The sequence below is a fragment of the Aptenodytes patagonicus genome, chromosome 10 (genome assembly GCF_965638725.1).
Source record: "Aptenodytes patagonicus chromosome 10, bAptPat1.pri.cur, whole genome shotgun sequence".
NCBI classification, from domain to species: domain Eukaryota; kingdom Metazoa; phylum Chordata; class Aves; order Sphenisciformes; family Spheniscidae; genus Aptenodytes; species Aptenodytes patagonicus.
In genome coordinates, this window is record NC_134958.1 from 20,531,432 (window position 1) to 20,556,041 (window position 24,610).

General features: G+C 39.9%; 1 protein-coding gene across 2 annotated transcripts in view; it reads right to left on the reverse strand.

Annotated features, from left to right (window-relative positions):
* The window catches only part of TBC1D2B (TBC1 domain family member 2B), a 35,454-nt gene extending 15,306 nt beyond the window's left edge, over positions 1-20,148 (reverse strand). For both annotated transcript variants that reach the window (XM_076348413.1, XM_076348412.1), the window contains exons 1-6: positions 19,780-20,148; positions 12,542-12,695; positions 8,918-9,083; positions 3,678-3,835; positions 2,431-2,657; positions 18-410 (exon numbers count right to left, since the gene is read on the reverse strand). In XM_076348413.1, the coding sequence (XP_076204528.1) occupies positions 18-410; positions 2,431-2,657; positions 3,678-3,835; positions 8,918-9,083; positions 12,542-12,695; positions 19,780-20,148 (1,467 nt within the window). The remainder of the gene's footprint in view (positions 1-17; positions 411-2,430; positions 2,658-3,677; positions 3,836-8,917; positions 9,084-12,541; positions 12,696-19,779) is intronic.
* Positions 20,149-24,610: the final 4,462 nt, after the last annotated feature.

Here is a 24,610-nt window from a genome sequence, read left to right on the forward strand (position 1 = left end):
AGAGACATTGCTCTTACTTTTAGTCTGTCCAGTTCCTGTAGTTCCTTATTAGTACAGGTCGCCACGGAAGAATTTACTGCTCCACTCTGAGAGGATGTACTGTCCTCACATTCGCTGAGTTGACGAGAGAGTTTCATGATCACTTCATCTTTAGCTTGAATAGTTTCCATCAACATACCTAGCTGCTCATTGAGTTCTCCAACTTTACATTTCAGATTCTTTACTTCCTGCTGGAGACTATCTTTTTCCAGATTTAACTTTTCAAGCTGGTTGTTGAGACCCAAAATCTGGTCATCTTTTTGGTGCAACAGCTCTAATTTGTCTTTGGGAACCCCCTCACAAAGACGGCTTGCAAAATATTTATCATATTGGGAAGATCGGACTGTTTGCTGCAGAAGTCGCACAAGTTCCTGAGAATTTTAAAAAAAGAAAGATTGTAATGAAGTTTTAAGTTTCTAAGTTTTATAACTTAGAAATCTAACGTCAAGCAAAAGGAATGGGTTTTGCATCTGAATCATCAGCTTATAACAGACCTCATGGTGGTGTTTTAAGGCAAAAAGGAAACACATGACATGATTTCTAGCAGGCTAGCACCTTACAATGACTGGACTATACGGATGGCTTAAATATCTTTCACTGAGCTAAGGATCCTGCCTAGAAAGGCTACAACAGGTTTGGGAAGAGTAGTCGACAGCTGTGGCCCAGCAGTTACTTGGAAGCTAAAAAAGGCTTACTTGTAAGAAGATAAATAGGAAGAGGACTTAAGCCAAAAAAATTAAGAGGTGAACATTACAGAATGGAATAGGGAAAGGTAACTAATTGCTCTCGTCCCTTACAGATGCAGAGAAAATAAAAGGAAGAAAAAAAATACACATGCTGCTTTGCTGAAAAGGAAGTCTTTGGAAAGCTGTTTAGAAAGTCTTGCCACAGAATCAGCCAAGTAATTAACTGACTTGCCACAAGGGAGAAAAGGAGTTTCTGTGGTCTTTGCAAAAAAGACAGCATCAAATGCTCTGAACTAGACTTTTTTTTTTTTTAAACACACATCCATCTAACAATTCTACCATTTTCATCTTCTATTCCCTCACGCTAAAAAAGGGTAAGTATCTTTGCTCATGGGATTGCATAGATCCTGGACAATTACAACATCTATTCACTTGCATGAAAGACACATGTGTTTTGCTTGGGGAATCATGGGTACACATGCGTAAGAGAAGCTGATTTTTAAGTCAGTTACACTGAAATTAAAACCTTACTTGATTCCTTGCTGGAATGAGATCTTACTATGACATTCAAGAAGGCTGTTACATGCAAATAAGTCAAAGTGAAATGTAAAAGAACAGAAATATTGTTAAAGGAAGAGTTTGCCTTAGCTACTACCAGAAGCTCTCCAAAAGCTAAGCTGTAAAAAACCCACCAACCAAAAAATCCAAAACACAAAACCACATACAAGATAAGAAGATATTCCAGATCAACAATAAACACTAAGAAAGCAAGAACAGCAGACTGCTCACTTACAAGTCTTGCTAATCTGGATTATTACCTTTGCTGTTTCCCATGTTTGGTTAATGGTTTAACACTGTGGAACTGTGGGAAGGTAAGTTCAACCCTAGAAGCATCTGCAATACTTACCAATGAAACTGGGATTTTTAAATTTTTTTATTTTTTTAAACAGTTCTCTGACACTAATTAAGAATACAAGGACAGAAATAGGAATTGGTTTTACGGAATTCCTGAGAACTTGAACATTCAATAATGTATCTGGAAGTTTACAAAGACTTGGAAAGTCATAAAGATATACCTAGAATGAGCCACTGATTTTGAGAAATTATTTTAGATAAAACCAAGGTATTTAATAAATTTGAGTTATAAGGGCATACAAGCAAGAACACTACACGAGGGCAGTACTACATACACAGATTTATGATTAGGCCTATTATTTACAAAACCGTTTGTGAGGTTGCAGTTAATGGGGGAAAGGGGGGAAGCAGGGGGGAGAGAGTGTGTGTGTGTCACCCCATTCCCCCACCCTCTCCTCCAGAATTAAAAGACACAGAAACTACACTCAATAAAAAAAGGACTTGAAAGGAGAAGTTTCTCAGGAATTACACGTACTAATGGTGAAAGAAGCTGTGATTATCTGCCAGGATCCTGGCAGACACTGAGAAAGCTAGCTTCAGATAATAAGAAAGATATACACACCAAGTTAATGAACACTGTGCAAATGATTGTTCAGCGATCTAATTTTCAACAGATGTAAAATTTGGTCCTTCTTGTTTCAAGACGTTTTGTAAACAAAGGTTCATTTAGCACCGTTATTTTATAACAAACCACCAGCTCTTAATGCAGTTGGATGGCCATAAAGGGTAAACTCACAATCACCTGCCAGATCCATTTGCTTTTGTGCACTCTGCCTGAAGGCTTAATTACCTTTTGGCTCAAAAGATCTTTCTTTAGCTTTTCCAACTCTTCTTGCTGGCTTTGATACTTCAGTTGCAGTTCAGAGACTAGTTTGTTGCCATTACCAGAATACCACTCAGTTGGAGAAGAGTCACTGCTGTTCCGGTTTTTGCTTGATCCAATCATGTCTTTTAACGGGCGCCTTGTTTTGTGTGGAATGCGGCCAAAATCGAATGGAAAAGCTGAACTAGTCAGTCCTGCATAAAACAATTTCTTCTAGTTCAGTTCACTTAGTAAAAAGGCATTTCAAAGCATTCAGATTTCCTTTTAAAAATATGGTCATTAAAATTAGACTCTAAGCAGCATTTAAACAGCCCAATACAATAGTGTTAAACAGGTCTCATTTTCCAAGCCGCTTCCTTTGGTGGGAAAAGTGTATAGCTCAAAGTCTTCTCCCCTCCCAGATAAAAGATTTAGCTCATGAATTAATACTTGTGAAATAAGACACAAAGATAACTTTACAATTCATTACAGAAAATAAAAGGTGCCCCTAACTATGGCAAAGTAAACTTTGCTTCAGATAATTAACAGCTCAGAAGTGATCAGAGCAAAAACATCACTGACATCACAGCCTACTGTTTCTTTTAAGAGGCATTCAGTGTAAGGTTTCACCTCCATTTATATACTCACAGGAGTATTCTTAGAGAGAAGGATGTTTTCTAACAGATTAAATCACTTGGATGTCAGCTAAAGTGTTCGTAAGGAGCTGTAAAAATGTCCTCACAAGGTTATTCCAGACTGGTCAAATGTGAGAACCGGTTACAACGCACGGATGAGCTATCACTGCATATGCGTCCCTATTTTTTCCCTCCATTTCAGAAGCAAGCCAATATAACATGCGTATACATACTTCAGAGTCTAAAGGCAATTCTGCTTCAATGGGTGACACTCAACTGAGTAATCAAAAGCCTCAACATTTCCCTTCATCCTGTAACTTTGCAACTCAAGTGACAAAACTAGAGATGGTAACATGCTAAGGGGACCTGAAACAGTGGGTAACAAGGGTTCATACTTATTCTATTGTATCTGAATGGCAGGGGACTCCAAACACATCATACAGAAGTAATTTTTTTTTTTTTTAAAGAATTTAGAGAGCTCTGTATAAGGTTTGTGAAGAAGAGATAAGCTTCCACTTATTTCCTGGAGGTACACATAACACAGTACACTATACTAAAGAAGGTAAGGCATATGCTCCCCTTCCTTCCTCCCACTTCTACCTTTACTTCCTTCTGCCAGGTGTTTCCTCTTTTCTTCCAAGGCTATTGAGTCCTCCAAGTCTTTTGGAGTTGGATCCAGCAATTCCCACTCTTCAGTGGTATAAAATACACTCTTGCGGTTTTCGTTATTTCCTTTTCTTAAAGAGGACATTGAATTTCTGTGAAAAAGACAGCAGGAAAAGTGACAAAGATCTCTCCATTTTGCATTCTTTTTATAAAGGGGTTTTCAAGACAACCACTGCAGTTGAAACAGCGCAAACTAAAAATAAGCTAAAAACACAGACAAAGCCAATACCAAATAAAAGCTCAAAAAAAAAAGCATATCCTACTAAATAGCACCGGCTATCAACAGTGCTATGTTTCAAGAACAAAAGAATTAACAGGATATTAATATCTAGGAGACCACTATGGTCTTTTGAGTCTTCCTCTGTTTTATTCTTGTTTTGGCAGGGGGAAAAAAAACAAAACAAAATCAAGATTTAGAAGCAACATCTCTTTATTGATTAGTTATTGTAGCTTAGAATTTTAGGATAACTGCCAATCATTAAGCAGAACAGCATGCAGTCAAAACGCATGTATGTTATAGTTTCATATTCTGGATTAATGTCAAACTTGGGATCATCCAAGAGACCTGCTGTAGCAGAATCGCTGATGACAGACTCCTAGCAGTTTTAGGATGCTGCCAATTATCTGCAAGAACATTTCAGAGGCAACCCCTAAATTCCAGCCAGATAATTCTATAGAAGAACAATACATTTCACAAGCAGGATGAGATTACCCTACCCAGCTTCCCCCACAACTATCATGCTATCAGAAATCTTTAAGTCCACACTTATGTTCATGAGTATTAATGTAGCTCAGTATTGTAAAGTCTTTGTTCAACTAGAGGAGGAGATTCTACATCAAACCATATGAATCAGTTTAATATTTTAGGTATAAAGTTGGAAATATATTTAGTATCTCAGCATTTTCTACACAGTCTGTGTAAGATGGAGGCCCACAAAGATGCTTTCACTCAGTCAGCCACATTCTCTCTTCTTACTGTTCAAACCTTAAGCAGAAAGTAACCCATATTACACCTTCAAGATCATTTGATTATGCAACCTGGTCTTTCAGCGTCACAAGAGATTTAACATCTGATCAAAGTGAACTCTAGGCTAATCATTATGCAGTGCAAAATTCCTATAGTCTGGTGAACTGATTAATAACCAAGTACAATTTAAAAATAATCCTAAAGGTTATTAAGAAAATTATTTCAACAATCAATTTGCAAACTTGACAAAGATCAAACTACACTACACATTTAACCTTCTTCCAGAAAGAATCACAATTTCTGTTGGGGGCAAGAAGCCTCATTTCGTTGTTCAGACCTTCCGTTCAAATCAAATAGATGAAACTGGGTGATGATTGACATATTTCCTAGGGCATCCAAAATTAACAAGTGTCACCTGGCGTCTCTACAGCTATTCTCTGAGTAGTGGCTGATCTCTTACCATGCAACTCCACTACCGCCTGTTCTGCTCTTGGTCACTTTCACTATTTAAAGCCTGTCTGAACACCACCTTTTAAAGCTTGAAAAATCACAAGGAACAAGAAGTCAAATGACTTCTAGAAAAGCTTCTTCAAAAACTGCTGCTAGACCCATGAACAATCATAGCCGATGCTGAATTTTGTGAAGCTTTTGCATAGGATTGTTAAGGGCACTGAAGTAGCACTGCTTCATTGCTTTCTATTAGATTAAGAGTAGGTAGTTGAACTTAAAAACCAGTATTTATTTTCCTAAGCACAGTATGACAAGTACAATCAGACACATGACACAAGACCTGATCATATGATCTAATGATTCTGTGTTTTTAAATGTTTTGGGTTGAAGTCTTATTTTATGATTATATAACTTGAGGTTATTATAATTCAGTATGTTTCCAACTCTATATTCCACATAAATAAGAGATACAAGTAGCTAACAGCATAAAAATGAAAAAAAAAAAAAATCAGGCCTAAATGCCTATATATGCCAATTAGTACTTGAAAATATATTTTTAAAAGCAGAAAAACAAGTTTCAACTTTAGTTACTGTAAATATACACGTAGCTTAACTCCAAGACATATTCTTCTCTTTTTTCCAATTATTATTTCACCACTGCTACCTAGGATGCAAATGCAGTTGTTATAGCAATAGCTTCTCTGTCAAACGCATCATAGATGTGTTCGGGAGGAAGGATAAGTCTTTGATTAAGACATCTATTAGGTTCTTAACAAATACATGCTCCCAGCAACATAGAGAAAACTCTCTGAAGTTTCAGAAACACTTTGATCCATCCTCTAATATTGGGGTTAAAACTAGTCACAATCCAGGAAGATACTGGATAGTGCACACATACTCTAAAGGTAGTCAGATCCCACCCCTGCCCCAAATTGCATAGAATTGCAGAGAAGGGAGGAAAACAATCAACTACAACAGGACTACTGTTTGCATACGTTTACTATAACGGTTTCTAACATTTTAGGGGGGCTTTTTTTGCCACCAGCTTTTATAGTCACACTACTATGTCATTTTAATTTTCCAAGATTAATAATTAGCTTTCACTGTTATGAAAATATTAACAATCTTGTCCTGATTCCACACAGAGATCCAATATAACTAAGTAGACCTTCTTGTGATACACACTCAAAAGAATGCTGTTCAGCCCAGTAAAAGATCACTTGTCAATCAAGAAGTGACAAGTGAGATTGCACATGTTAAAATACAAGACTTACATGACCACTTAATGCTTTTTCACAGGAGTTTCATTCAAAATGGTCTGAGTATAAACCAAAGCTGTGTAATGAGAAAGGCTGTCATCTGAAAGACCCTTGCACCGTTACTGAATAGCTTTGCTTATTAATTGGGCATCATTCATTGCAGGATTGAATGAACAAAAGATATGGGGAGTAGAAGCATGTAATAATGATCAGCTTTAATACTTATGCAAAATAAATCCAAATTAAGATTATACATGCCCTACCCCTCTCAGCTGAGCAGCTGAGGATAGCCACTAGAAGGAAAATCCAATTGTCCCTAACCAAACCTATGCTGAAGAAAATTCACCGTTTTTGCAAAAACTGCTACAAAGTCTCAGAGCAAATTTCTCTTAGTAGATACAGGAACTTAAGTGCTCGTGACCTGCTAGCTCCAAACAAGCAGAGGTAATGCTAGTCCATAGCTTTTAAGACATGTCACTGCAAGGCCTATGCTAATGTAAATAAATTTGTCAGAGGTTCTAGCATATTACCACACAGCTAAATAGCTTCTGAAAAGGTTGTCAGACTCTTATCCCAGTAATAGAATACATGGCCAGAGGCAGCGCACAACTGTCCACATCACACACACACACCAGATTTTAGCTGCTGGCTCAGTAAATCCTCTGCAATTTTTTTTTTTTTTTTTTTAACTTTTGAAAAGCTCAGAATAGGAAGTTTGAGCATAACAAGCAATCCTGACAAAGGCACCATTTCCTGCTGGTATCGGCTTGCAGGGAGGGATGCCTGCTTTAAAATTTAGAGCACATGGGGGCACTAGAGCACTCCATATAAAAAAAACCCACAGACTTAAATACTCTGTTAGTAGATACAATAAATGTTGTTTTCCCAGGAACATTTTCAGACAGATGAACCACTGCAGCTGAGTATCTCCAGAAAGAGCGGAATGGGGGAGGGCGGCATTCAGCCTGAAAGAGCTTCACAGCGTGAAATTTTCCTACGTGTTTATTCCCAGAGATCTGCAAGGACTCCAAGCCATTAGGATCACAGCTATACAGAGAAAGGCCAACTCTTGAATACCACGCTACAATACCTGCTGGGACACTGCCACCAGAAACATTTCCCTCCAACCAAAAGGGCATCCCAACCCACAACTCCGCTGTTGCCTTTCTGCTCAGTTGCAAAGAAACATTAACACACACCAACCAGGCAACACTGAGCAGCTTACCCTGACCCTGCCCTTTTAGCTAGACTTCCCCAAAGCGTATCATCTGCAATTCAGAAAAAGGAAAAAAAGAACAAAAATTCTAGAAAAAGGTTTTTAAAAGCCAGAAACACTCGTTTCAAGTATACAGGAATTCACCTAACAGAAATTGTTTCATGTTATTTTCCTTCTATTGTGACCAAATTTAAGTTCTACCAAAGCAAAGTGGCTACGCAAACCCAAGAAACCATACAAGACTACCAGTTTAAACAGGACATGTAGTAACAGGATTTACGTATTTCTTAATCTAGCCGTAAGCCATCTTTTCTAGAACTTAAATGATGGTCTACACAGTAGTCTTAAAAAAACCCAACCACACACAACCAAACACAACCCCAAACCAACAACACTTTGTAACCTCTCAGATCTCTGTGCCTAACAGGAAATCTTTAAAAGGAATCTGTTTAACTCAGCACTGCTGATGAAACCAAACAACATTTTACTCGCAGCTCAAGAGGGATGTGGTCTAGTTAACCAAAGCTACAGCTCTGCTTTGTGAACTGCTCTGTAATAGCACTGTACTATCCTTTGAGTAGAAGCGGAAGATCCATCAATGTGGGCAGCGCAAAGTGTAAAAACATTTAGAGAGAAACTCCAACAGCAGAGCTGAAAACCAGTAGGACTGCTTTCCTTAAAGCAATTAATGCTAAAGAGTAAACTCATTAAGAGCGAGGGGATAAGACGTGGTTTTGCTGTTGTTCAGAAGGGGTCTGCCACATTTTTTGCTCAGGAATTCTAACTACACCGATTTCAAATCTGTGCCATGTGCTTTTATTTTTTTAAGAAGAAAATTAAGAATTATTTCTATTGTTTTGATTTTCATCACTAAAAATACTTCATAAGCACTAAATACTATGACTAGTACAATGTTAGCAATTAGCAGCTCCATTACACAATGAAGGACAAAAAAAGCAGTACTTAGCTGAGAATACAACTCCTGGCTCCCTGCTTGGGTTCAGAGAGCAAAGCCATCGCTAGAAGTGCTTTACAGGACTTGATTCTCCCTTTCAGGTATCAGTAACGCTACACAATGAAGTTCAGCTATGCCCTTCAAACAATTAAGTACAATAAAGTAACAGTTTACTTGAAGAGATACAGTCCAATGTACTGACCTACCCCATCACCCCCAGTTCTAAAAAGCTCTGCCTACCACATACACACATCTTTCAGTAGTAAATAGTCTCTGCCAGCAACTATCAATCTCATGATAACTCTTTCTCCCACATCCCCAACTTACTTGATTTCGGTACTCCATTGTTTAAGTGAGAAATTGATGGCACTTGGTTGGACTGGTGCAGGTTGGGAAGCTGCTTGTTCCCCCACCAGGTCTGTAGGGGAAGTCTCCACAGCTAGAATATTTCTAGCTCTCTCTGCTGAAGCATTTTGACTTAGGACACTCAAATCTATTTTTAAAAAAAAAAAAAAAAAAAAGCAGCGAAAGAGAAAAAGAAAAATAGGCAAAACTTTCAGTAAAAGAATAGTGGCTATATAAAGTCATATACTACTAAGCTTGCTAGTAATGTAGTTAGGGTTTTATTTGAAATTGCAACATAACTTTATAAAACATTCTGTTCAAATGAACTTTAAAAATAGCAAAGTGTTTTCCTCAGTGAGTTCTCACTGCAGCCACATACTTCTCATAACAGGACTCGTGTGATGATCATGAAGCATTATTTCATGAGTGATTTACAATCTTAATTAGTCAATATTGATTCATCTAGCTTAAGCAGCTATAAAGCCATAAAAATTATGGCTTATAAAAAACAAAACGCCCTTGTAAAACAAGCTCAGGTCTACCAGAACTCCTAAGTCAGGAACAGCGTCACGAAAATACTGTGACACAGCTTTCAGGGTGTGCTTCATCCTAAAAGTTATTCGTGCTAAAAGTGACACTGCTGCTGCAAGTCAATGAGCTGTATGGACTTGAGCCAGCTCTGTGCAAATCCAGCCTGGGCATTCCCAGAGCCAAGAACATTAGCACGGGCACTGCAGACACATCAGAGACCTACTGGATCAGCACGGATTTATTAGCTCTGGTTAAGCTGAGTGCAACTATACCTAACTCATCCAGCCAAACCCTCTTGCGCACTTCAGCAAATCTACAGATCGGGCACAGGGCCATGCAGACAGGCAGCTCAGGCCCAACACTGCACACATGCCAGCAAACTCACGCAGGCTCTGAATGGCTCCACAGGAACCAGCCAAGAACTGGTGCTAGCCCTAAGCCAGAGCTAATAAAGTCCAGAGGATCCAAGCTGATCCAGCAGAGCTAGCCAGGTCTCCAACATACCACACTGTCCAACACGTACTGTAGGATCTGTAGTATATATGTTACCTCAGTGTTTCCGTTATCCTGGATAGCTTGCTTTCTCCCTCACCCCTCCTCCAGCAGGCAAAAGGAATACGAAATGCAGAGTATGGATAGCAAAAGCATTATAGAGAAGCATGAAGTGGTTTATGGCCTTCTACAAACCCTCTGATCAGACGAGTTAAAAAAAAACTCAAATGTAATTCCATATCATTCACTTTAAAAAAAAAAAAAACAAACAAAAACCAAGAGACACATATCTTAGTCATCAACATGGAATCAGAGCCTTAAAGAGTCCCCCAACTCTACTGGAGTACTTGTTTAAAAGGAAGAAACAATCATCAATCATTCAGGCTCTTTGCACTTTCCCCGGAAGGAATCCCTACTTAAACACTTCAGTTGATGATAAAAGTAATCATTGTGATTTGTCCTCAAAAATGAGATGCTCTAGATGCAGTTTCAAATTACACATAATGCGGTTTAACTGCAGGCTGTCCCTGAAAGGGATGGTTCTGCTCAGCCCATGCATTTCATCTTGACATTCCTTCCACTGGATTTAGTAATAATAATAAAAAAATAAATAAATCACAAAAATTGGTTCAGCTTGCTGATCCAGAAAACCCCCAGCAATTTACAAGAAAGGAAAATATCAGATCAGTGATCTAAAGTGGCTGGATTACGATTGCTACGTCTGATGCAAAACAGGAGTGAGGGAACAGTATCTACACAGACTGCAGGGACAGCAGGTTAATTCCACACTGTATGTAAGCTCTGAGGGAAGTAGCACAAAGAAGAAAGACCAGAGATTTGGGGCCAAGTTACATATTATAGTTGATCTGATCCAACAGTCTGCTGCAAAAAGAGGGCAGTCCTGCCTACTCCTTTACTCTGCCTTCCCATACTTGGCCACTATGCCTTGTTCCCTCCTTTCCATCAACTCTGGAAGTCACCTGATTGCACAGTAAATATATTCCACTCATTAATCTAGCAGGAAAAAAACCCCACCAAACAGTTCCTTTTTGGCTAACTTTTGAACTCAACCAACTCAGCACAGGGTCAGATAAACACCACAAAATGCAAAAAGGGAGACTACAAAGCAGAGAATGAGAGGCTGAAGGTAGAAAGGCAAAGGTTTGAAAGAGCAAAAGCCTGTCACCCTTTCCAACACCTGCAAGCTGTTAGATCTTTGCACACCAATACGTACGTTCTTGCAGCATATGGTCTGACAAGCTGCTAACCAGACCATCTGCTGCCAGAAAGGTGGTCTCAAACCATCCCACTTTGCATTCCCAACAATTCTCTTGAGCTAATCCTGGCACTCATCTGTCCCTACAGTAAACCACTTCAGGAAGCTACATTGGCCAAAAACTAACCTGGAGAAAAACATGGTTCCTGCTAGTTGCACTCCCTGCACTAGCATAAAGAAGGGTGAGACTAGCGCCAGTGCTAGATCAAGGGAGAGAGCTGGCCGTTTCTTCAAGTAGTGACTAGCTGTCAGATGGTGTAGCTGAAACATCAAGCTGAGCCCCTACAGAAACACATACTCTCAAGCCAGCTGTGGTTGAGCAAGCAGCCACAAGCAGACTGCTCTCAAATGAAAGCAGTAAACTGGGTTAGAGGACAATACTGCAGCATGCAATCTGAACTGGGGGAGGGGACAGAAGGGCGGGGAAGAAGACAGCTTAACATTTCTGGTTTTACAGTATGAGCAAATTTAAAATTAACAAAATATAAAATCTGTTGATTAAATATATCTGACCTCAAGACTCTGTTTAAACCCAAGTGAGCTTTACTAATGTCTAACTTGGCACAGAACAGGATTTTACTCAGTCTTATTTATGGATAACAGATATCAGCAAGCAATCCATTTCTGTAATGATTCAGGAATAAAACAATTCAGAAGTGCCTGAGCAATGTAGTCAAAAATAACTTTGCATAATACACTGACACATTTTTATAACTCTGACACTAGCCTAAAATTACATTTTGCTTGGCTAAAGGTATTACGGAGACTGAATTTCACTTATGTAGCATCAGTGCAAACTGTCTTCCAGTTTTAAAAGGCAGGAAATTTTTATCACAGTCAGATAGATCCACCACACCGTATCTTTTCGTGAACAAAGTATGGTCATTCAGAACACAAAATATACCTGTTCCCATTAAAAACTGGAGTTTACATCTCAGGATACTTAACACACTAAGCTTTTAAGATATTGCAACCACTAAAAGACAACTTATCTAACCTAAACTGTACTTTGCCACTTAATGACACCTAGTCATAGGACTACTCCACTTTACTTCATTTTTTAAAAATTGTTTTTAAAGAAATCAATAGGTTTTCATAAGAGTTATGAAATCACACATAAAATTACATTTATGTTAAATAATTTTAGCATCATCAACATATGCAAAGTTTACATAGAGTTACTTGATAACAAGATGCGACAAAAAACTTGCTAAGACTGTTCTCTACCCCAGTGCTATGCCTTGTATGTATTTAACTGACACCGAACAGAAACATGCATTCTGTTTTTACTCAAATTTTCAACCTACCAGGGTTGTCTTTGGCAACAAGACCTTTGGAAAAGTCACTTGGTGTAGGGGAAGTTCGGCTGTCCCTTTTTGCTGCGTCAAGGTTGTTACAATATTCCCACCTCTTCTGTTGAAGTTCCTGAAGCCAGTACGTCATATCCTGACGAGTTGCAGCCTACAACGCAAAGAACCAGAGCACTGATGAGATCACTACATGCCTTTCATAGATGAATACAGTAATTCCAAGTGCAATTAAAAAACACAACCCAGATAATTAGCAGACCAGCAAGGTATCATCACCCAAAACAAGTATGATTTAAAAGAAATAACCACCAACATACTAGGTGCACCCTGTGCACGCATACCCATCCCTAACTTTTCACGCCAAATCCATTTTCCATTAGAAGTAGTCACATGCATTTTTTTTTTCCCTCCAGTTTTACACTCAAACATTAGAAAACGCAGCAGCAGCATCTTATACTTTACACACAAAGTGTTGTTTAAATATATAACTACAAATCTGTATTATGCAAAAAGGTCCCATACACACTCAGGAAGATTCCGATTTTCTAACTTGCTTTATTACCAGCAGAAACCAACAAATTTAATCCTACTTTAATGACTAAATCTACGTACTGTATTGCTTGATGATCCCATGAGCTAACTAACTTCTATAGAAAGGTCATATTTAAAACAAAAAAAACCCAACATGAATCTTTAATCTACAAGTCTACAGTCATTAACATGAATAGGTAATAAGCGAGCAAGAATTCAAACACATCTTTAAGCTTCAGTAAGAATCACAGCTATAAGAGTCATTTCAAAGTGTGTCAAATGACAATCTACAAATATCAACAACAGACTACAGTAACTGACATTGCAGGTGCTCGCTTGGAAAAGTCATTTTTATTCCAACATACATCCTCAGCTGCCAGTCTAGAACAAGCACCTGACACTAATAACATGGTATGTTCAGGAACAAAAAGTTAACACTTGTGAAGAGACACTCACCTAAGTCCTCTGGCTTGTAAGCCCACAGAGTGCTTACCTTTTAGCCAGTCTTTCTCCTACCTTCTCCCAAAGTGCTTGGTGGCATTATCAGTGCAAAAGCCTCATTACTTGGGCAAATGACTGTGTTTGCCCTTTAAAGACAACTTACTTTCAAATAGCTTCCTGTTCTGTTTATCACAAGTGAAGAGGGTATCTGTGCAGGCAATAGGTGCAAAAGAATGAAGAGCAACAAACAACACAGATTTCCTTACAAAGGAAGTACAGTAAGTGCTGCATAAAGCACATAAATGGCACAGATTCGTCTTCATTTTTGATATGAGAACACTTCTGGTCTAGTCAAACTGAAGATCCATTTAGCATCATATTTTGACCCTGAGAGCAGCTAACTACAAGACAGATCATAAGCAATATGGCAAACAAGAACTGATGCTTCCCCCAGGGTGCTCTTTCTGGCTCAGCAATCTGCCATCTTAGTGTTCAGCAATCACCTAAGATTGCAATAAAAAGCAATAGCTTTTTATTTTACAATTTGGCTTTTTGTACCCATATGAGCTTTAACATCCACAACATCCTACGGCAAATGGTTCCAAAGCACTGTGCAAGGAAGTTAATCAGAAAATAGACACAGTTATTCCTGGAGCTGCTGCTCCAGTTCCTCTCACTACATCACACACATGAGAAGACATAAGATACATAAGTCAAGTAAACATTCATAAATCAAATCAAGTAGTAAAATAAACCAAATAGTGATACAAGAGGACACTGCAGGTTCACTTTTCTCCGTTGGTAAGAAAGATATGTAAGCAAGATATTTCTAGTCTGAAATGGAAATTAGTTTCATATATTTATTCTTGCTTGCTCACAGGAAACTGGAGGAAAACATTTCCCTCATAAAAAAAAGACATGGGAAAAGAATAGTTTAGAAGTGTCTACGAGGTTTCTCAGAAAGTATCAAAGAACTGGACACTGGGAAACATCAATCCACACAGCCATCACTGGCAGTTCCGGAATGACCACAGCAGCAGGCTTTAAGTCTACAGACTCCAGTCACTTTTTGCAAAGAGTAAACGTCTCCCCTTCTATTTCTAGCACAAAAGCATTTCCTTTGGAGTTTTATCCAGTGGCAGGTCTTCATTTCTGGTAAATTTGAGAGCCTACATTCCCTTTAGATAGACTTGCATACAGGCCTTGTAAAGCAATGTTTTACTGTACTCCAGCAGAAAACCACCAAGAATTCAAAGAGTTTCCACTAACACAGGATGTAGTACTTAAGTCGTTCTCTTTGCTACCACAACATAGCTAATGAGGCAATTCACCTGGAGTCAATCTAAATTATACCTACAATTAACTTCAGCCCATGACTAGTTCAACTTAATGAGCCTTTTTCACAATTTGTCCCATTATCCTCTCCCCAACAGTCTTTAGAAAACTATAAATTAATTTTATTGGAGTTGCTCCTTGTTGTTGCTTTTAAATTCCCAATTGCACTTGTTCTCTGCTGAGCAGCACATACGCATCCTCAGTTTACAAGTGATGTCATTGTTACACATTGGGTCAGTTAGCAGTTATGGTCCTTCAGTGTAAAACAGGATAGCAAAGCAGTGCAAGTTTCTCACTCCCCCATTTTAAGTAATTTTCCCAAGAATTACTCGGTGCCCTGCTGCTGCACCCTGCCTGTTACTTTGCCTTCCTTCCTTCACATACACAGTCTTCCTTCTCTCATGGAGTTTTCCGCTCCCTTTGAACAGTTTTTGCTGAGTTTATATAGGCATCTTAATTATTTACTTTACAAGTAAAAGAGTATCCTGAGAAACTCTGTTAAGATGAGTTTTGTTGAAACAAAATTAATCTTTGAAGCTTGTTGTTTGAAATGGACTTTTTTTTTTAAACCACACATAGAATATTAAGTCTCCCTCTTCCCCTACTCCTAAACAAAAGACCAATTTACAAACATACTTTTTAATTCACTTTATCTGTCAAATAAAGCAACACTTCCATGCTTGCCCCATTTCTCATGACTTCTCTGAGCATTTGGCTACTGCCCACTATGAGAGACAGAACATTTAACTAGGTGCAGCATCGATCAGATCTCACAAAAAATCCTTACTTGTACTAAACTATTGCATGGCTCTACAGTAAGAAAGAACCTTAGCTAGTCACATTTTAGTGGAGGCATTTCTGTGAGAAGAAAAACCACCATAAATGTCATCTGAGCTGGTGAGAGATAGGGAATTATTATTGCAAACATACAGGCAACAGTAGCAACAAAAGACATTTTAAGTGAAGGGACATACATTCCCATGTATTTTTCAACATAACCGATGGAAAACTATTATCATTTGCTTAAAACCATTCCCCTATATTCTCCCACTAAGGATGCTGCAGGAACTGCCTTCTTCCGGTGCACACATGACACAAATAGAAAAATTATTTGGGGGAAACAACTACCCAGTGGCATCCTCTACCTGGACCCACCGGTGGAACACGTATGCCGATATTAAACACCTTCAGGAAGAATCCAAAGAAATGCAAGAAGCAGACCCGCCATTTTGAGGAAACTCATGAAAATTCTCGCCACAATCCTTTTCTGAACACAGACAAACTCTCCCTCAAGCTTTTATGTAAAAGTGAACATCACCAGAAAGTTTGCCTTTCTTAAGATTTACTAATCCTGCTATGCTCAAAAAGCAAATTTGGAGCCAGACGGCTTTTTTTGGAGGGCAGCCCAATTTTTAATTAAAGCATTGCAACCACTAACCAGCAAAGTTAAAAAAAAAAAAAAAGGATCCACCCAGAAAACAAATCGCCTTCACTGCTGAGCTACCTTCTAAACCGAGTCAGGCCCTAATGGTGTTAGGTCCTAAGGCAATACTATTTAAGCTTGAGCACCCCATTATTAATCACTGCCACATCCTGAAAGATTATCGACAAATTAGAGTAAAAGCTCCTAAATAATTCTGATTTCAGCAAGTTTGGAGTCCAATACTTTCCAGGATCTGGGCTCCAAAATCTGCAGCGTCTGGAATGCTTACTACTTGGCCAATAACCCAGAAAAGTTTTTTTCTTTAAGAAGTCTGTGCAATTTCTGTTCCTCTCCCCTCCCAGTTCAACGCTGTTCACAAAGAAGTTATCCACATGTAAGTGACTAGACACACAGTCTACCGTCACTGGCCAGTGCTTCTTTGTTTCAAAAGCAAGTGAACTGTGTCATTACAACACCCTGCTTTAAAAATAAATGAGAAATGACCCCTTTGTTCATTTACATATATTCATAATGCTAATTCTTTTCTCCCTTAATGACAGACCTCACTGTGCAAACACAGGCAAATATTCATTTGACTGTATTACCAGCATTCTGTGTTACAGCAACTATTTGCAGGATCAGGTCCTTTCCATGAAAATATTCTCAAGCATAATCTATCCGTAATTCATAAAGTATAGAATTTTCTCTGCTTCTTGACCTAAAGTGATGGTACCAGTTATATATTTTAAATGGAAACACTTTTTACACACACTTAACTTCTCCTAATGTACTTTAACTGTTTAAAATACATAGAAAAGCTACAATCATGCAAGTGTCAGGTTGGTTATCTACATTTCCAAGTTATGAACAATTTGCCTTATTTGCTGTAAAGGCTATAGTATATTTTTCCTGAAATTGTTATCAAACTGAGAAACAAACCCCAAGTATATCATACAGTCCTCAGCTCCCATTAAATGACAAAGACTGAGCAATTCAGATGATGAAATCATTACATTAACAAAAAACTAAGGCATTATGAAGAAATAATGCATTCCTCAACAGCGCCATCATTTCAATCTGGAATTCCAGTTGCTTATTTCTTATTGCTCTTCTCAGCTTATAATACTGAATGGGAAAGACCAGATCACGAGATCTGGAAATTTTGAACAAGCAGCAAATTGAGGAAAACAAGGCATGTGAGTTGCAGGGTGAAGACTACATTTGACTTGACTTTATTCCTCGTGCTCTGTGTGTAATGTTTTCTTGATAGATTAAATCACATTTGTTTCAACAGGGGCTGCATCAGTCGGGGGTGGGGGTGGGGGGGGGTGTTGGGTTGTTGGTTGTTTTTTTTTTTTTAATTTAACATCTTGAATTCATTCTTAATTCTGTTTCTACCCAATTTAGTTGAAAGATGTTTTTAAAGGCCTTAAAGAACTGTCGTGTTGCGTAGAAGAAAATTAATTCCAGCTGCAAAAGCCTTATCCCTTGCTGAATCACATGGCCACAAAAGGCCAGTTGGTCCTGCAATATCCCTCAAGATTTTCATTAATTCCTTATTTATTATATAAACACCTATAACGTAATAGCATTTTTATGGACAATCACTTGGCCGCTTTAGGGCAAGCATCATAACAATATGAGAGCTAGAAGATACAATTTTTTTGTTTTCTGCTAATTACAGAAATGACCTTGACTTCCTTAACTGGCACCTTTTCTCAATCCCCTCAAGGGAAACATGAAGAGAGCTCCAATCCACGCAGGTTCTTTCCTAGAGAGTACAGGAGAAAAAATGAATGCAAAAAGTATGGGCAGAGCAGTAACATCACAGACTAAAAGATACCAAGAAAAACATGAAAACGGAAACTCCCTGTTCCTTATGCTTGTGCATCGGTGTCGAGTATGATTTGTATCTTCACGAGTGCAGAAGACACCCGAGGTCGCTGCCAGGGTACTGTTTGACAGACTAGTTACTTATTACATAGGTGGCATATACTATTTCCCACTATAATCCTAATCATAAATTACATGTTTCTCAACAAAGGCCCTCCTATTCAAAAAGAATCCTCAAAACAAAACACGCATTATGTACTTTCCTAGAAATATCCACATGAAAATCACTAGATACTGATTAAAAAAAAAACCAAAAACCTCAAATTATCAAAAATAAATAAATCAAAGCTTACACCAAGTCTGCAGTTTTAACTTCTGTAACATAAACACTCAGGCTATAAAGGCAGATTCATGGAAAGCAATAAAAACTTTGGTTACGGCTATACAAAGAAAAAGGTAGTTTTTACAGGTGATTGCATGTGAAACTGCCAATTACACTGCTTTTCCTTAACCAAATGTAGTTAAAATTATTATATTAGTTTTCCAGTTAAATAACTTGCTTATTCTTTAGTAAATTATGTCAATAATTCCTTATCTTGACAAACATTTATATTTCTCAAAACAGACTATTGAAGAACTTTATACTACCATGTTCTACAATCTCAGCATTTATTATCATTGCTCAAATCTCCACTTTAAATAAGTATGTAAGAAAGATCTTTTCCAATATTCAGTAGGAAGTTCTGCTGTTTTACTTTAATAACTTTACAGGTTAAACTCTAATATTAAGGATCTTACTAAAAAAGAACGCAGTTCACATGAAAACTCACGCTCAATGCACAAGAACATTCCTTGCAGGAAATAGATGCCTTAATAGTAACCAAAAATAATGGATATTCAGGATAATTTATTTCTTCTCTATTGAGTGGAAATGGTTTCCTGGGGTTTTTTCCTAGGCATGACAATGAAGGAAAGATATGTAAAACAATCCTAACATTTACCTCTCGTCCTATGAAAGTCTGAGTCCTCGCAAAGACGATGTGATAAGCAGCTTCTGCTACTATCAGGAAACAATTATCCCTCCTCCTCTTCCTTCCTCCCAAAGCAGTCTAGATGATAAAGACTTCTACCATACACCATCTTTTCAAAATAAACACCCCAGAAGTGAAAACCAACCACTCCCTCTCAACTTCCAAAACCACAACCCACGAGGTTTCCTTAGAAACCTTTTTTCTACGCAGACGTTTCCACAGAACCCACCCAGCCCAGCCAGCTAGCCCACCCTGCTCCAACAGGGTCGTGCTCACCAGAGGCATTTTCTTCCCCTTCAGAAGGCAGCTTTAAAAACAAAATCATGAAGGAAAGAAAAACGAAACTAACGCTAGGGGTAGCCTGGTGTTGCCTATCTACCCCGCGTTTGCGAAACATTACCTTTCTCCTTTTAAAAAAATACACAAAACGCAGCGGAGGGCAGTCCCGCGTTGGAGGCGCAGCCAGCCCAGCTCCCCGCCGCGCTGCGCGGGCACCGGCAGGGCGCCCGAGCCCGAGGGGGGACGGCCGGGCACCGCAGCGCCGGGCAAGCGAGCTGCCCCCCCGCTGCCCACCGCCTGCCCCAGCCCACCCGGCGGGGCCGCCCCGGCGCCGAGCGGACGGGTCCCGCCCGCGGGCCTACCTTGAGCACGGCGACGGCGCCGTTGGGGCTGTGCACCTCGAAGGCGGCGGCCTCGTCCCCCGCGGCGGCGGCGGCGCCGGCCTCGGGCTGGTGGTAGCTGAAGCAAGCGGAGGCGATGTCGAGGTGCCCGAGGGGCAGCGCCTCCTGCGGCCCCTTGAAGTAGTAGAGGTAGCAGCGGCGGGGGTCGAAGACGAACCAGCGGCTGCGGAAGCCGCGCAGGGGGCCCTTGCCCGACAGCTTCTGCAGGTACCCGCAGAGCTTAGGGGTGCCGGGGCCGGCCTGCTCCCCCGCCGGGCCGCCGCCGGGCCCCGCGCCCTCCCCGCCGGCCCCCGCCGGGCCCTCATCCCCCTCCGAGCCCGCCGCCGGCATCGCCTCGCCTCGCCGCGGACGCAGCCCTGCCCGCCGCGCAGGCAGCCCGCTCGGCCCGCGCCGCGCCGCCTCACGGGACTTGTAGTGCGGCGGCCGCCGCCGGCCCGGCCCGGCCCGCCCCGCCGCCGCTCCCCACGCCCCCGCCCGCGGCTGAGGGCAAAGCCGAAGGCCCGGGGGGCCGCCCCGCCTCGCCCCGGCTGCCGAGCACGGCCCCGCTGCCCGCCGGGGACCCGGCCCTCGGTGGGGCTTCGGCCGTCGCACGGCCCTTTTCCAGTAAATCGGCACGCCATCGGCCGCTGCTGACGTGGAAAGCCTCCCACCTCGAGACACCTCGGGCTGCTGCCTGCGCTTCCAGTCAACCGTCCCGTGCTTTGTTGCCACCGGGCTCCAATGCTTTTGTGACCGCATTAAAAAGCATTTTCCAAATCGTGGCCTAGCCCATGGTCAGATTAAAACCCTTCTCGTGTTGGGAACTGTATTGCTCATTAGTAGTCTCCCATTCCGAACCTTATCTCTGCACCAGTGCCTCGCCTGATGTTGTAGCGGTAACCGAAGGAGCGCATGGGCCACACGATGCCTTCACAAGCTCTCTCCAGTGTTTGATCTTACCAAACAAACCCTTGCTGCTCTGCCTGTTGATGGGCATTTAAAAATCACTCCCAAATCGTATTATTTATGGGAAAAATTATGGAACGTGCAAGCAGCAATGGGTAAAAAGCTGTAGCTTACAGGGTTTAGACTTGTGAATGGCTACAGGCCAAACTATTTATATTTTTCTGTTTCACAGAAACATCTAGCACATTTTGGACTCTGGGGAACTTCTAGTGTTAATAATAGCGAACTTTTGTAACAGAAAACTTCACTGTGAAGAGATCGAGCTGCCACAGGGAGGTACACATAATTTCACATAATTTCTCCTTGTGTTTGGAACATAGTATATGCCTATTTCCATCAAACACACCTAACACTCTGGGTACAAATAGAGAAAACAGTCTGATGTGGCATAATCATCCAAAAATGGGAGGAGACAATTCCATGTTTAATGACATTCAGCTTTTCATTCTCAACCTTAAATACAGCACAAAAGGTTTGCTGTCAAAATAGTTGTTGCAAAGGTTGGAGCTGATGTTTGCAATGGCATTTTTATTAGTATTATGCTATTTATGAACTAGGTTCATCTGACTGAATTCTGACAGTTTGGAAGTTCAAGTTATCCGGAAAGAGCTTCTTACTCTGTCCTCATTTTTAAATGCCTTGATTAATTTCTCAATAAAAAGTAACCGTCTCATCTGCCAGACAATATTGTCATTGTATGCTAAAAGACGTAAAGGATATAAAGCACCTGAATATTTGGTGTGGTTGTCTATGGGTTCCATTTTGATGTTGACATAAGGGATTGCAGCATTCTTCAAGTCCTCCCCTCTGGATGTCACCTACCGATAAGAAATGTGTCGAATGAGGAAATAGCCAGTGTTCTGTTAGCAGATAAACTTGAGTAATTTGTTATAGAAACTGAGGTGTGGAAGTTATCTCCCCAGTCAACTCACATGACATGAAGTGTGATCCACTGAAAGATTAAATGTTGCAAACTAAGGCTAGACTTTTTCTTCCCCCTTTTTTTTCAGATTAGAATGACTGATTCCGCTCTGTCAAAAGTTGAGGCTTTGTTAGTAAGTGTGGAAAGTAAGAAGGGCTGATCCTGCTTAAACAACAGGTCAGTAACGTTTCTTCCATACATACTGCTCAGTATCTTCTTCCCCAAATACAAAGTATTCTTGGTCTTCTGGTAGCGTCATACTCTTTCTTGGCAAGCATCATTTGCCAGAACCTGAGTTACACAGGGAAAACACTGATTCTCTTTAGAAGCTGCCAGTTCCTTACCTCATTTAGACAAGTTTAAGTGCCCCAGCACTTATCCCCGATCTGTTACATTACCCCATCAATCTAGTGAAGCATGGCCTTGTTCTTTGCGTGCTGAGCACCCATGACTCCTGCTGGCTATCAATAATTACATCTTGCAGCAAATCACAGAATCAATTCCTAAAGCCTCAAAACTTTTGCTGTCAGTACTTCTCTTTTAATTTTCTGTTCAGCTTCCTTAGAACACTCAAAGCAGGAGAATCCCCTAATGTCACAGTTGATTCATGTAAACAGAAAGTTCCCCTTCTTGGGAAATAAGTTCCTTATTTCATGTATGCCCTTTTTTCACAAACAGATCCAGATGTGGACTGGTAAATAACAGCAACTTATTTCTAAGTTGCTGGGGTGAATATAAAATGAAAACATATAAATGAAAACAATGCTCTTCCCTTTATCTGCTGCTTCCTTTCATGTTTTCATGTCCAGAATGCACAGATGATATAGGTGACATTCTGTTGCTAACAAATGTCTAGAAAACAAATATAAATAGCATCTCACAAGATGAGATTTCCCTCCTGCCCAGAGGCGAGGGCCAATGGAGCTTTTGGTGTGCATGTAACTCCTAACCATAGTGCAACAGTCAAGTAACTTTTACATATAGCGGAACAGTGGTTAAACTCCCAAAAGAACCACAAAGCTTGTCAAACACAAAAACATTTGAAATTCCCTTTTTTTCCTGTGTGTTTTTCTCTCTTAAAAATTAACGAATATTTTAGCAATAGCACTTTTGGCTGAACAAGGCCATCTGCTACACATAAAAAATAAAACTATTTACTCTGAAAAATGAGACTGGTTTAACTCATTACAATTATAATGGTTTTATCTTATAATGAATATAAGCATTCACAGTTCTTGAAAAAGTTCACATTTTATTCTAAAAAACAAGTAAATACGCAAGCAAAAGAGAGAGTCTATCATTAGCTATGGAGACAGAGAGAGTACAGTTGGTGCATATGCCAGGCTCATGCTGTCATCTTCACAGAAGTGCAGGAAACACCAATAAATTACAAGCACCACATCTGTACCGTGCTTTTGGTTAAAGTGAGATCATAGCTCCAAAATTAGAATGGCTGAGAGCGTACACTGCTTCCTTTCACAAAACAGAAAGCAAAAATTACTTTGTCTCTTGTCTGGTATCTTCTGAGATATAGGGATTCAGTTAGAGATGAAACCCAGAATTTTTCAGAGCTCACGCTAAACATCTACTGGGGTTTTTTTCCAGAGCAATGGAACTACAGACAACTGTCCCTCTCCAACCCTCTCCCACACAGTGTCAGTCCAAACCTGCATGCTGAGATACAGGCTAAACAGTTACTTTTATTCCATTTTAACAAATATTTTGCAGGTTCTTACAGAATGTTATCCATGACTGCCACTGCCAAGATAAATACTGTCACTCTCCTATAGCCTGATAATGTATAGTATTTGCATACAGTATTGCACTACATTATTTCAAAGAGTGAATGGTTTTGGCCTACTATGATTTAAATTCTTTGGAGGTCAGGAACCAAAAACTTTCTTAAGCTTTTTTTTACCAACAGAGACAAACAGGCAAAAAATTTATCCAAATTACTGTTTCTGATGCAGCCTGACATGCCATTCTACATTCCCCTGCCTCTCAGTCACCACAACGTCCATGAAGAACATCACGTTATTACATTTCCAGAATAAATTCTTTCCTTGTATGCAAACAAGTCAGCCAAAAAATTACATGGTCTATATGTTTTAAATGATGGGCAATGTTTCATGTACTTTTCATTCTCCAGTATTATTCTTTAAACACTAGATGGTGCTCCTTTCCTGTTTCACATTCGCCATTTGTGTTCCCCTCTCAAGATGGAAAGAAAGATACAAACCATGAATAAGCAGGGAAGCTTATTTGTAGTTTCTGGTTCAGTAGGAAAAACCTAATTTAACTTCAGTTAACTGTCTCATATAAAACCAGCTGAATATACGACAACATTAAATGCATTGTTTTTACTTTTTGTTGCACTGCATCTTATCAAGAACTCTTCGCTATGAAAAAGCAACAATTATACAATTCAGTGAATGGCAGCATTGATTTCTAGTTACACATCTGTGATCTGACTTGTAAAGATACCCAGGCAAGTTGGTAGCCATGTAGAGGAGAGAGAGTCAAATTAGACCCCTTATGAATAGAAAAGAAGGAACTACTTAACTGTAGCAACGAACTGGGCAATCCATATGCACATAATCTTTGGCTTGTCAGCATTCATGTAGATCCAGACTGGCTAGAGAACTGCTATAGAGCTTGATAGGAATGCTGAAGAGGATAAGCAGAAGAATTCAGAGTACTGTTGTAGGACGAAAAGATTAATGGGCAAGAGATATAAACACAGATAATGACACAATTAATAAAACACAATTATTTCAGCTGCTTACAGTGGAACTTACTTCCATGTGCATACTTGATTCCCAGTGGAGAACCTAAGAATATGTACATATAATGGGGACTTACAGAAGTGTCCAGTAAAAAGAAAGATCAGAGGAGATCATAGAATAGACTTTAACAAAAATCTTC